This window comes from Haliaeetus albicilla, chromosome 4 (genome assembly GCF_947461875.1).
Source record: "Haliaeetus albicilla chromosome 4, bHalAlb1.1, whole genome shotgun sequence".
Taxonomy (NCBI): Eukaryota; Metazoa; Chordata; class Aves; order Accipitriformes; family Accipitridae; genus Haliaeetus; species Haliaeetus albicilla.
Genome location: NC_091486.1, coordinates 43,564,322 through 43,577,281, shown reverse-complemented (window position 1 = coordinate 43,577,281; position 12,960 = coordinate 43,564,322). Strand labels below are relative to the sequence as shown.

Genomic DNA, 12,960 nt, shown 5'->3' with positions numbered 1-12,960 from the left:
AGGCATTTCAGCTGCTGAGCATGTGTGTGCGAGTTACATTGCTCATGTTTTCTTGAAGTTGTCCAGGGTGTGTCGGAAATTGTGTTTTTGGAGGTGGATACTAAAGCTTAATCACTAGGATTGAACTATTCTTTGAAAGGCAGGAAATTAAAGTCTTGGGTATTTTTCAAAGCAAGCAGTGCTGAAGTGCATCAGGCTTCTTTTTCACTAGGGAAATCCATCTGTTTGATAAGTGGCTGCTTTGGAGACTGATCCTAACGTGATTATGCGCTTTAGATTTCAGAGGAATTAAGATTTGAATTATTGTGATCATTTTGTTAGAGGGCTGGAAAAAACAAACCTCATTCAATGGCCCGAATGAAGCCAACCATGATCACTCTAGACACGAATGTGGCTCTTAAGAGATCAGTTATTGTTCAACAGACAAAGGAATTGTTCATCACTTTCATGTTTGGGATATTATATAGAAAGCAGAAATGCTTTCTCTGGACAGAGTTAGGACCAGACAGCTTAAAATTCTGACTTTTATGTATAATTTATTTTCCTGTCTCTATCAGTGACCAGTACCTGAGACTTCAAAGGTATATGGAGAAAACAACATAATACACCTCTCAAACATGATGTGCATTACTCCACATGAAAGTGAAAACAGTGCCCTTCCTGACTTCTTCAAGCAATCAGTTTTATGTCCTGAAGCATGACATTTAATTTTCCTTCCTACTAGCATATAAAAGAAAGCTAGTCCTTGAACTTGCCCTCGCTAGTACAAGTAGCCCCCTTGACTTTAATGAATACTTCTGCGTGCACTATTCTACACACTTGAATAAGACTTCTCAGGTTAGGCCATTAATTTGCATAGCTCCAATTATCCAGTCTCTGATCTCCTGTAAAAATGGTTCCACAAATTATTCTGATGTTCTGCATTAAAGTATTTTTCATTTCTGATGAAGGCATTTATTCTCTCCTGTGCAAGGCAATATAATTATCTGAACCTCAAATCATATGTTTGTTCTGCCAAGAAAAGCGAGTTGGTTATGCTTTAGTGCTGACCTTTAAAAGTGATTGTTCTCATGTCTTAAAAGAGTATTGCTTCCAGCACCACTTAATTTAACTTGCAATGGCCAACGTAGTTTTGTATTTTAAGCTTAAATTGGCAAGCTTTCCTTTTGTGTGTGTGTGTCTTCATCCGAGTGTCCCCAACCACAGGAAGGAGCTTGGAACAGTTCCCTTCTTTCCAGTGGTTTAGTTTTTTAAAAAGAGAAACGTTGAGTGACGTGTGATTACAGTACGGAAGAACTTCATTGAGACACTACTGGTATCATTGAATCATTGGGAAAGGAGAAGCTTCATAGATCAACCAAATTCTATAAACCCCATTGTAGTGTCCCTTAACAGAGATGAGTAGGCGTCCTACCACCCCCTTTTCTGAAAACCTTTTCTTTAACCCTTTCATCTACCTACATTGAATAGGCTTAGTTACCAAAACCCGTTTTAGATGTAACACATGTGTTTTAAACACATGTAGCTTTCCAGCACTTGGAGGTGCAGATGAGGAGGTGCTGGTTTGTGTGGCTGGGGATCTCGCCCACAGCTACCTGTGTTTGCTCTCATTGGTGCAGCTGGCACCAAGTAGGATGAGCTGATAAATACCACTGCCTGCTTCTGAGCTGACACCAAACTTCCTCCAAAAAACCTGGGAGATACCTGGCAGATCTGCTGCACTGTAGGAAGACAAGGGAAGAACAGAAGAATATAAGGTCAATGCAAAAAGCAAGTTTTTCATTTGCATTTATCTTTGGTTTGATCTGTGTTGGCTTCTGCCCTACCAGGCTCTATAGAAAACAAGACAGAGACTTTTAATCTGGCTAGGCATTGCTTTATCTATGTATCTAGAGTTGCATCATGATAGTTTTTCAGGAGTTACTACTTAAGGCTTAAAGACTTGGGGAAAACACCCTTTGAAAAGAAACTTGTAACACAGATTCACATATCAACTATTTAAATGGTCTTAGACCCCTTCCAACTTTGCAGTGCAATCAGTATAATTCACTGACAGGTTATGCCCAGCTCCCAAGTAGCGAAAAGAGTTGTTAGAGCAACAGCCTTAAGCATCATCTGGGAATCCAGGAGGTGAGCCAGAAGAGGCTGCTTAAAAATATACTGATTGAAAATACTTGGTTTTTTTTCCACAAACTTATGAAGGTATGGCATGAGCTAGTCTCAGACTTATCTCCAGGTTGGATTGTCCTATGCAAATGAGGTGCAGCTTCTTGTTCACAGCTTCCCTATTTATATTTTACTTTTCCCATTTCCATTAGTGAAGTCTCTGATGCACTCTCCTGCCTGTGCTCCATGCGGTGTGGTTTCCATTGCCCTTCTCTTTGGCCATCATCCGAATGCCTCAATTGCATGATTTCTTAGTCCTTAGTCTCTAAGGTCAGTGCCCTCAGAGGGTGCAGGCCCCACTGATGCTGACAGCAGAGTGCTGGTGGACTGAAGGGAGCCAAGGTTGCACCCAGACAGGTCAGGAGCTATCTGAAGAATGTCCTGCTGCTTGTACTTCTTTTTGCTTAAATTCAAGACTAGTTGTTGACTGTGAATATATATGTTGAGTAGATACGCATGCAGCTTTTGGCTTTAAATCTATAAAGCCTAGTCCCTGTAGATATGCCTGGAAATCAGAGAAGGCAGAACCACTATCCTGTCTTTAATATGAATGATTTAGCCAAACCTAACGCAGTCCCATGTGGTCTAGGAGAACATCTACATGGGGTTCTTTGGGGTGAGAAATACTTTGTCAAAATGCATAATGTCCTCTGAAGATGAGTTTCCTTCAAAAATGAATTAACCTGAAGCCAGGTTACTGCAGAACTTGCACTAGTTTAAGTGAACTCAGACTGGGGAGTTCTCATGAACAGCCAACCTTACCGTTGGGCTACAGCTTCTTCTCAGGTTACATTTACAGTGCTTGCCTTTGCCCAGCAGCTCCTAATGAAGTTTGATGCTGTGAATCAAACATGGGAGACCTCTACAGAGCTTTGCAGCACAATCTTATTTAGCTGAACTTTGGCTAACCCAAAGGCAGTCAATTAACCAGTGCTCTGTTCTCTTCCTAGAACTGAATGTGGTTTGGGTTTTCTTGTTTTTTTTCTTTGCACTCACCTACAGCAAAGCGAGGAACTGCCAGATACCTCCCCTAAGGCTGCATACCTGAAAGTGTCGGTGCCAGGGTTTGCCTCAGAGGTGAAAGTCAAATTTTTCAGTGGCAGAACATGCCTACACTAGTCAAAAGGTGTGATTGCAGCCAAGCTTGGGAACATGCAGCAGCACAGCACTCAGCTCTAGGCTACACGTCCATGTATGTTCTCAGAGTCTGGTTTCTTACAAGCCTCCTTGAACTCCATGCGGTTGCAAATTGTGCTGTTTATTGGTATTTGAACTGGCTACATGAAAGCTCCTTGAGCTGTGGTCACGCCACCCGCCGCAGCATAGGTGTGCTCGTCTGGGATTTTGGAGGAGTGATATCGGTTGGAGTGCAGACCCTTTAACGTTGGGATCTGGGAATAGCTCTTGCCTTCACTACTAATTCAAAGGCTTTGGATTCTTGTCAAGACCTTTGATTTGCAACTTTATACTGTGCTTTCAGACAGATCTTTCTTGCAAGAAACGTTACTCCTTGGGGGAAAAAAAAAAAAAACCAACCCCTTTTGTTCTGTTTTCTGGAGCTTCTGGCTGAATGGAAGGCTAGATTTAAACATTTAACTATGTCTTTTTTGCTTGAGTGAAAGAAAAAAAGGTTCTTTTGTCACTGGGACTGCATAGCTTGGAGGACCTGCTGTTTTCCTCCAGTGGAACATTGGCTATGAAATCATAACTCCCTTTCCAAAAAAGTACCCGGGCAACTCTGGAGCATGAATCAAAGTCTCCTACGCTGTTGTCATGCCATAAATACTTGGTAATGCAAGGGGATTTAGCTGCCTGACTCCCACATTCAAATGAAACAACACTGCTAAATACCTACATAACGTGCTGAATAATTGTGCCCAAGTGTGTGCTAATAGCCTTAATTAGCATGTTGTCAAATAATGTTGATGCAAAGACTTCAGCACAAACTATTTTATGAAACATAGTGCCTGCTAATGACTTATTCCTTCTGGTTTTTAATCTCAAGCCCTAGAGTCATTTTAGCAGCAATTATAAAAGTACCCAGCGGACAAGTTGCAAGTCAGTCCTCTCCTACATCACGTTCCTACACTGGCACCCCTGTACTCATACTGATGCTTTCAGTTGTCACCTCCTTCTGTCACTCTCACAACTTCAGCCTGCAGAGATGTTGGTAGCTAATTTCTTTTCCATATCCATTGAGGATTTCCAGAGGAAGTGATCATTGCAGGTCTGGTGGTGTCTCAAAACAGCATCTTGGATTTCCATTTCTTAGAGCTCTCTGGCTCCTGGTAAAACACACAGTCTTTGTCTAGAAGTGTTCAGTTGAATATGAAGTGCTATAGTTTAAAAAAAAAAACAAAAAAAAAAAAAACAGGGGGGGGTCCGCCCATATATCTGGAAAACTTTTTTTTTCTGTTCTTAACTGAGAGCAATTTTGTAATCTCTGCTGCAGGCCTTGTATATGACACCTTGATGCTGAAACACCAGTGTACCTGTGGAAACACAAACAGCCACCCAGAGCATGCGGGGAGGATCCAGAGCATCTGGTCACGGCTCCAGGAGACGGGTCTCCGTGGCAAGTGTGAGGTAATAAAAATACCAGCGAAGGGGGGGGATGAGGTGGTGGGCCTGGGAGAAAGGGAGCATTTGGATTTGTCTGGCTGATTCAGCTGCTGGATTATGAGCATTTTGGGCAGCTGATTGCTGTTTTGGATGATAGCATAAGCACCGAACCTGCAGCTCGGGCTGTTGACTGCTACCTGGATGTGCAAACTTTATACTGCATTCTGGCTTGAAATTTTTATAGCTCCAGCTGTTGGCAATGTTTTGCCATATGTGGCGTAAATTTAATCCATTCTGAGATGACTGCTTATGCTTGTGTGTGTGTGTGTGTCAGGAGTACTTTTCTAGCAATCTGATTTCATTGCATTGCAATGACTGTTAGAAATTCCATGAAATGTTGGAGAATGCTCTTGCCTGATGTTGCAGTGAAGCAGCTTCTGTAATTTTCTGTCCTATTCCCTATAAATTGGAAGTCCCTACCAAGCGTTGGATTTTGAAGCAGCCAAAGATAAGAGCACAACATAAAGTAACCGTTATTTGTTATCACTCCAATCATAACAACAAAAGCTGTGGAGCAACAAGTCTGTATTTCTGTGGTTTAATAACTTTTTAAATACTTTTTGATAAATAATGGTCAACCTATAGTGAAGATACTGTAAAAGAATGGGGACAGGAGGATGTAACTAAGCGCTATTCCATCACAAGAGGTTAAATTAACTTTATTGGACATATATATATTTTAAGAGCAAGGCAAACCAAGAGAAAAGCTTAGATACTAAAATACAAAGACTAATGATTAAGAATAGTGATTAATAATAATTATTATTCATAACTAATAGCAGTGATGATAAATTAATGGTAGTGTGTGTTCATCAGTTTGTTGAGCATTGGAGGGGACTGAATCACACAGTATATTTGAGTTACGTCAGCATCTGGCTAGAAATATTTTCTGAGCAATCAGAAGAGACATCCACGTGGTGGCAGCATTGCCATTGGCTGAAGTTCCCTGTCGTACCCTTATTTATCCCTGAAGAGAGCAAGGAAGAACTTCAAACCTGTTTCTGTCTATGGAGACCCATTTAATTGAGTTCTGGGATTATTATTTGGGACGAAAAAACAAGTACCCCACTGCTGTCTAGCTCCTCTGTTTAGAAGCAGGAGTTAAATTGTGCAGTGCTAATTGCCTTGTCTCCTATATTTGTGTTACAGATGTTCTCTAATGTGTAACTTCTTCAGTGTATGATCCTAGGCAACTGTTTTTTCCTTAATTTGGTATTTTCAGTTGCTCTCACAATTGAATTTGTTCTTGATGCTCACCTGCTTTCCACCTGTGTTTCCCGTCTGACCATTGGTGAAATTCAACCTCGTCTTGACTATTCCTTTTTCTGAAAATGATAAATATGTGATGTTAGCTTCCTGCCTCAATTCCAGTGTTTTATTCTCTGATGGCTTTCTTACGCCATTTCAGCATAACCAGATGCTCTAATTGCACTTGCTTCTTTCTCTAGTTACCTTTCCTCTTCCTTTACCCTCACCGTCTACTAGTCCTGCCCAGACCTGCGTTAAAGTTTCCTTCTTTATCTTAACTTTTCTCATGGGCTTGATGGGCACAACCTTTCCCTGTTTCTCCATCTCCTTCCTACGTCCTCACTTCACTCTTCTGTTCTTGATAGGGTGTTTTCTGGAGCCAGTCGTTCACTTTCCGTTGTCCTTGAAAAGATGTCATTCTTTTCCACGTTCCAAAGCCATTTGATCACTTCCCTGCCCTTCAGAGTCTTTCTGAAGCTCCTCAGTTGGAACCTGTCTTTCAGTGAGCAGAGTGGAGAGCAATCAATATAGGGGTTTCCTTCAGTGAAGATTACCTTCACATCAGGTACACTTGCATGGCAAGGGGATAGTTTTTTAGACACAAGTGATCTCTGCTGCTAGGTTGGAGCATGAGCGTGAGCTGTTGGCATTGCCTGGGATGGACTTGTCTCCTTACCACAAGGACAGGAATGCTGTAGACTCAACATGTAGAAAGCTTAATTCTGTGGGACATATTCCATGATAGGACTGATTTAGAAGGAATTTTAGAGTCTGACCTAATAATTATACTTACTTTCATTAATTACATTACTTTTTCAAATCCCTGTTGCCTTTTGATGACACCAAGCTGAGTGGTGCGGTTGACACGCCTGAGGGCCAGAATGCCATTCAGAGGGACCTGGACAAGCTCAAGACATGGGCTTATGTGAAACTCATGAGGTTCAACAAGGCCAAGGCCAAGTCCAAGGTCCTGCACCTGGGTCGGGCCAACCCCTGGTATCAATACAGGCTGGAGATGAAGAGATTGAGAGAAGGACGTGGGGGTACTGGTGGATGAAAAGCTGGACATGAGCTGGCAATGTGCACTCGCAGCCCAGAAAGCCAACTGTATCCTGGGCTGCCTCCAAAGCAGTGTGGGAGGTGATTCTGCCCCTCTGCTTGGCTCTGGTGAGACCCAGCCTGGAGTACTGCATCCAGCTCTGGGGTCCCCAGCACAACAGACACAGACCTGTTGGAGTGAGTCCAGAGAAGGGCCACAAAAATGATCAGAGGGATGGAACACCTCTCCTATGAAGAAAGGCTGAGAGAGTTGGGGTTGTTCAGCCCAGAGAAGAGAAAGCTCTGGGGAGACCTTATAGTGGCCTTTCAGTACTTAAAGGGGGCTTATAAGGAAGATGGGGACAAACTTTTTAGTAGGGCCTGTAGTGATAAGACAAGGGGTAATGGTTTTAAACTAAAAAGAGGGTAGATTCAGGCGAGACGTAAGGAAGACATTGTTTACAGTGAGGGTATTGAAACACTGGCACAGGTTGCCCAGAGAGGTGGTAGATGCCCCATCCCTAGAAACATTCAAGGTCAGGTTGAACGGGGCTCTGAGCAACCTGATCTAGTTGAAGATGTCCCTGCTCATTGCAGGGGGGGGTGGACTAGGTGGCCTTTAAAGGTCCCTTCCAACCCAAACCATTCTATGATTCTATAATGTTGAAGCTCCATGCAGGACAGCATGAGCTGTGCCTTCTATCCCCACCCGCAGTAGTGTGTGTGATGTGCAAAACTTAAACAGAGCTGTTTATATGAGGATGGTGATGCAGCCTGTTATGTATCTACATTTTTTTTATGGATTATAACTGCTCCATCTGCATAGCAGCCCTACAGGCACTGGAAAGGAGAAGGTGAATATTTTCAGAATTAGTACTAGGTCTGCAGTGAGTCAGCAGCAACACCTGGATTATAGCACTCAGAAATTTGCCAGGCTGTACCCTTAATTTTTTGCTGAGCTCCTGTTTTATTCTATCTTATTTTTTTTTAGCTGATCTTGCTGACGTACACATCTGTGCATGCTCATTTTTATCTTCACTGTTGCAGGTCTGCTGTCCCTGTGCCTCAGACATTATGAGCCAGTTCACTAAGCCCAAGGGCCTGATGTGAAAATTGTTTGTGATTAGGTGGTTTAATCCATTTCTTACAACTCATATTTGTAAAAGGACAGTTTGAACTTTGATGTTTCCGTATCCTCATGTTTCCCCTTCCTTCTTTAACAGCCCTTTGCTGTGGTCCGGGTGTGGGTATAGCTTGATCCTGTTGGTTGCAAGTAGTTGCTCGACATGGATTAAAAACACAGCGCCCTGCATAGTAAATAATCCCATGCACACTGTGTGGGATCAGACGAGACTCCGCTGGATCCCTGTTCTCTTCCAGAAGGAGTTTAACAGCTCTCATTCTCCCCCACGACTGCACACTGAAAATAAATTCCAGCTCTGCTTTCTCATGCAAGCTCAAACAATTCTCGGTATCTGTCTCCTGGAAATTTTCTTTTGGTGTTTCTGTTGCACACATGCCCCAAGCCAGAAAAGGGCTCGCAGATAAATATTTTTATCATGCATGCTAACAAATACTTGCTTTGAAATTTCAGAAGTGAACTAAGTGAAAACCTGTTTTCATCAGGCAGCTGAGAGGCTCCTAGACAACCTGCCAAGTGCTGAGTTCCTACCATTTCTCTCAGAGGCAATAGAAGTGATCCAGAAGGGGCACAAATATTTTTAGAACAGAAAGAAAACACATCGCTTCTTCCCCCGCCTCTCATTTTTCAGCAGTGAAACAGATACGTATTTGCTAAAGTTGTCCAAAAAACGTTTTACATCCAGCTGAGGGGAAAATGTGTGCCAGATTTGTGGTGTGATAGGTAAGAGTCTGGCAGGGTCACACAAGTTTTAAAGATGACCTTTTGCAGTGAAAGCAGTTGTCCAAACTTAACGACAGCTGCGGTTTAGAATATTGCTTGTTTAATTAAGTTAGCTTTATAAAATATGGCAATTACTCTGGTGTACATTCAGAATTTAAAAGCAACAATTATACTAATTGAGGCAATCTCAATAAAAGACTCTACCCCCCAAACAAAAACCCGCAATCACAGTATAGAGTAATCCTCCCAGCCTTCATCAAGAGCATGAGGAAATCAATAGGTTTTGCTGTGTGTTTTTGGAGGTAATCAAATCCCTGGGCTGCTCGACCAGGATGGGGAAGAATGAGTTCCTCAGGCAGGGTCCGTCTCCAAGCACATCTTGGCAGCAATCCTGCGTTGTTTAAAGCATGAGGACTGTTAGCTGAAGGTTAATTGCAGCTGTAGAGGACTGACGTGAAAAAACAGACCCAGGGCTGGGCCATCTGTAAGAGCAGAGCTGTGTCCCCGGCGTTCTGGGCACAGCATTGGGCAGGTGTCTGGCTGGAGTGCAGGATGGGTCCAGGTGGTGAAGCCTCTGGAAAGCTGCTCCATGCCAAGGTTTCCCATCGCAAAGCACCAAGGACATGCGGGAGGTGGTGGCGGTGGTGCCTGGGAAGTCAGTCTCTGGAGAGAAACTACTTTCCTGGCTTTTGGGGGCTTTTTTGGGGCCACAGTTGGAAGAAGATCTGGCTTGCGGTCTTTCAAGATTCATACCCTGTCCTTTTGAAACATCATGGGGTGAAAGGGTGAATAAAATGCAAACTAAGAGGCTAGCAGCGAGGTTTTTTGTTCAAAATGCAAAGGAAAAGGTGGCTCCAAGGAAATGGAGGAAGAGCGTGGAAGGACGTGTATAAAGCAGTAGGAGAGCAGGGGTGGTGTGGCGTTGCGAAAGTCAGGTTTCGTGCAGACAGAGGCACGAAGGAAACGGGGTAAAGGGCCAGCTAGTTCATCAGGGTTAAGAAGCCAACTCTTGAGCTGAAAAGCCAGTGTTTAGCAGCCAGGAAGGAGGTTAGACAAGGGGCAGGGGGAGGTAATATGGAGTGAGCAAGGTCAGCAGGCAATGCGAAGCCTCAAAGATAAGAATATCATAAGATGAGAGCTCTTAGAAAGTGAAGAACTGCTCAAATTAAGAACATGGATGGCAGGCTGAGCCGTAGACTTGAGATACAAGTTGTGATGGGTCTGGAAACAGGAGTGAGGGATTTGTTGTGTCCTCTAACTTTGTTTGGGGGGGGACTGAATTCATTTTCTTGGTGTCTTCGGTTAGAGCCAAGGACGAAGCTTGTGGCGCATGAACTGGGAGATGAGAAAGGTGCAAAAGCCTCTGGAGCATAATCCTTTCTAACCAGGCAATGTTTGCTATGACATGTGTATTTGTTTCAGTAAATAGTAGCTTTTTCCTTGAATGTGTTTTACTTGCAGCACAGAAGGAAGTTCTCCATCCACTCATAGTTTCTATTCAGATATGGGTGTCATGTGGAGGGGAGGGTGGTGTTGATACCCTCCCAAACAGCATGGAGCTTGGATGTCTTGCTAGGGCCACCTACTTTAAATGAGAGCAGCCCTTCCCCATCCTGGTGAGCTGAAGCCATTCGCATCCACGGAGTATCTGGCACGTTATTTCAACAGGCTGCTGTTCTTCTGGTGTCTTTACATAACGCCAAGAAATACAAAATGCTATTTCTGTACGTCCCCTAAATGTAGCAGCTGAAAATGGGTCAGTACGTCTTGTTCAAAGGAAAAAAGTTGGCATATGGGTGAGAGGGAAGCTGTAAAAGCCTTTAAGGGGGGACTGAGGCAGGCTTACCATGAACAAAAAAGGAAGACAGGATAAAAGTTCAAGGGGGATTTGCCAGATATTTCCATCCCTTCTGGGTCTAGCATTTTTGTGATTATTGCCTCTTTAATGGGATGCTTTATTTTTGCCTCATCATTAACCTCAGGAAACCTAGGTGGTTGAGCAGAGCACAGAGAAAATGAAAAAGGAACTGGAGAGCAGAAATGCCAAAATTAGGAGAGGCAGAGTGCACGAGCACTCCTGCTGTGCTTTGATTTCTGCTGCCTTATGCCTCAAATGGTTTTACAAAGCGATTTCCTGTGTGCTTTGCAACACGTGATGGAGGCTTATGCTGAACATTTGAGACCAAAAAAATCCCCCAGAGTTTGTTCGGCGGACCGTGCTTCAGAGGTGGAGGTCCTGGAGTCCCCGTGCCCCCAGCACACTCTGCCCTGGGATGCTCTGGCTGGGCCAGGCTGCAGCCCAAGATGGTGGCGCGGTGCAAAAGCAGTCCCTGCTTGGCTGGAAATGCCGATGCCTGTGAAGCATCTTCTCTGTAGCACTCTCCTGCAAAGTAAGCGAGCAACGCACAGCAGTGCTTTCTGAACGGCAGCAGCTCTCAGGAGCGAGAGGCACAGTTTGACCTTCTCTTCAGAACAAGTTTTCCCTTTGAAAGTCTATTCTTTTTAGGAGTGTGATTTCTTCCCCCCCCCCCCCCCCCTTTTTTTTTAAGCTGTCCTTTTGTTGTTGTTGTTGTTGTTGTTGTTGTTCTCATTAGAAACTCTGCTTCTCCAGGAACGTGCAAGTCTTAAAAAAGTGCCTGGCTTCGATGAAGCCAAGGTGAAGGCTGTGCAGGAGGTGGTGCATGCAATCCTGCGTGGGCTGTGCAGCAGGGTGCTCGTTGCTGAGGCTCGTGTTTTGGGTGACCTTGGGACTCTACAAGAGGCTTTCAGAGCCTTCCAACATTTTGCTCTTAACTATTTATATTTTAGTATTACTATTGCAGAGGGGAATAATAATGCTGTCATTCCTTCTGTAGGAAACAACCCCCCAAAGTGACAACTCCTTTTAAAGTGTTTTAGTCCAAATCACGACAAAAAATCATGAAGTAATTCTAAGCCATATAAAATACTTGTGGTGTTTTTTTTGAGGGGGGGTAGTGCTTGCATGTTTCTGAAGCAAAGCAATCCTCATTTCTAAATAACTCCTTCCCCTCTCTCACGGCCACCTCTCAGCTTACCCCCAACCTCAGCACTTTCTCAACTCGCTGCGTATTTCCCCTGCCAACATTTCGGAGGCAGCTGCAAGCTCCCAGTTAAAAAGGTGAGGTGTTTTTTCCGCTGCCAGGAGTTGGTGGCCTTCTCTGGTATATCCCCCCCGGCGCCATCTGCCTTCTGGGGAGCGTTCTCTCCTGTGCAAGAGGCCACGGCATGGTCCTCGTATGACCAAGATTTAGCATCTCCAAGTAGCACTTTGTTCTTACAAACCTATTTTCCGTGGCAAATGGGTGATGGCAACAAAAGGTAAGCCCCAAAGGTATACTAGACCCCTATGACAAAGAAGGCTGAAAGATCCCCAATTTGTAAAATGCAAAGCTGGGTCCTTCTGACATCAGTAAAAGCTTTGCCATGGTCTTCAGTGAAGCCAGGGTTTTGACTTTGGTGTGCATCTGCCCTCCTGGGTTTCGGCTGGCAACAAAAGCAGGGATGAGCATCTTTGCTACAGTACTTCCAGCTCAACCTGCATCATCGTATAAGAAAAGAATTGGCAACAGTTTGAATCTCGTGGAATTTCTGAGATGAGTTTTAAAGCAGAAAGTTTGTAACTGACCCTTAATTGCTCAAAGGTTCAGTTTGGAAAGTGGTGTGTTCGGGAGAATTTTTTAGGTTAGCTTAATAATCATGGTGGGGATGTGTCGGGGTGGTTTGGGGGGATGCGTTTTCAACAGTAAATCACTTTATAATGGCTTATAACTGAAATCCTGAATATTCAGTAGTTGAGCAATGCCTGTGTGATTTAGCAAATGCTCTGCAGTAATATTTTTAAAACACAAAAAAATCTAAACATGACTTTACATGTCAAGCTAATATTTGGAATAAGAGATTAAACCAAAAGCTGTCTTACGATTCATTTTTTCACATAAGAAACCATTTTAGTTTTTTGCTTGCTATCTTTATGATTTGCTAAGGAAAAAGAAAAGTTCTTT

General features: G+C 43.6%; 1 protein-coding gene across 9 annotated transcripts in view; it reads left to right on the top strand.

The window, feature by feature from the left end:
- The window catches only part of HDAC4 (histone deacetylase 4), a 264,837-nt gene that overhangs the window by 208,005 nt on the left and 43,872 nt on the right, over positions 1-12,960 (top strand). For all 9 annotated transcript variants that reach the window (XM_069782187.1, XM_069782191.1, XM_069782190.1 and 6 more), the window contains one exon: positions 4,619-4,752. In XM_069782187.1, the coding sequence (XP_069638288.1) occupies positions 4,619-4,752 (134 nt within the window). The remainder of the gene's footprint in view (positions 1-4,618; positions 4,753-12,960) is intronic.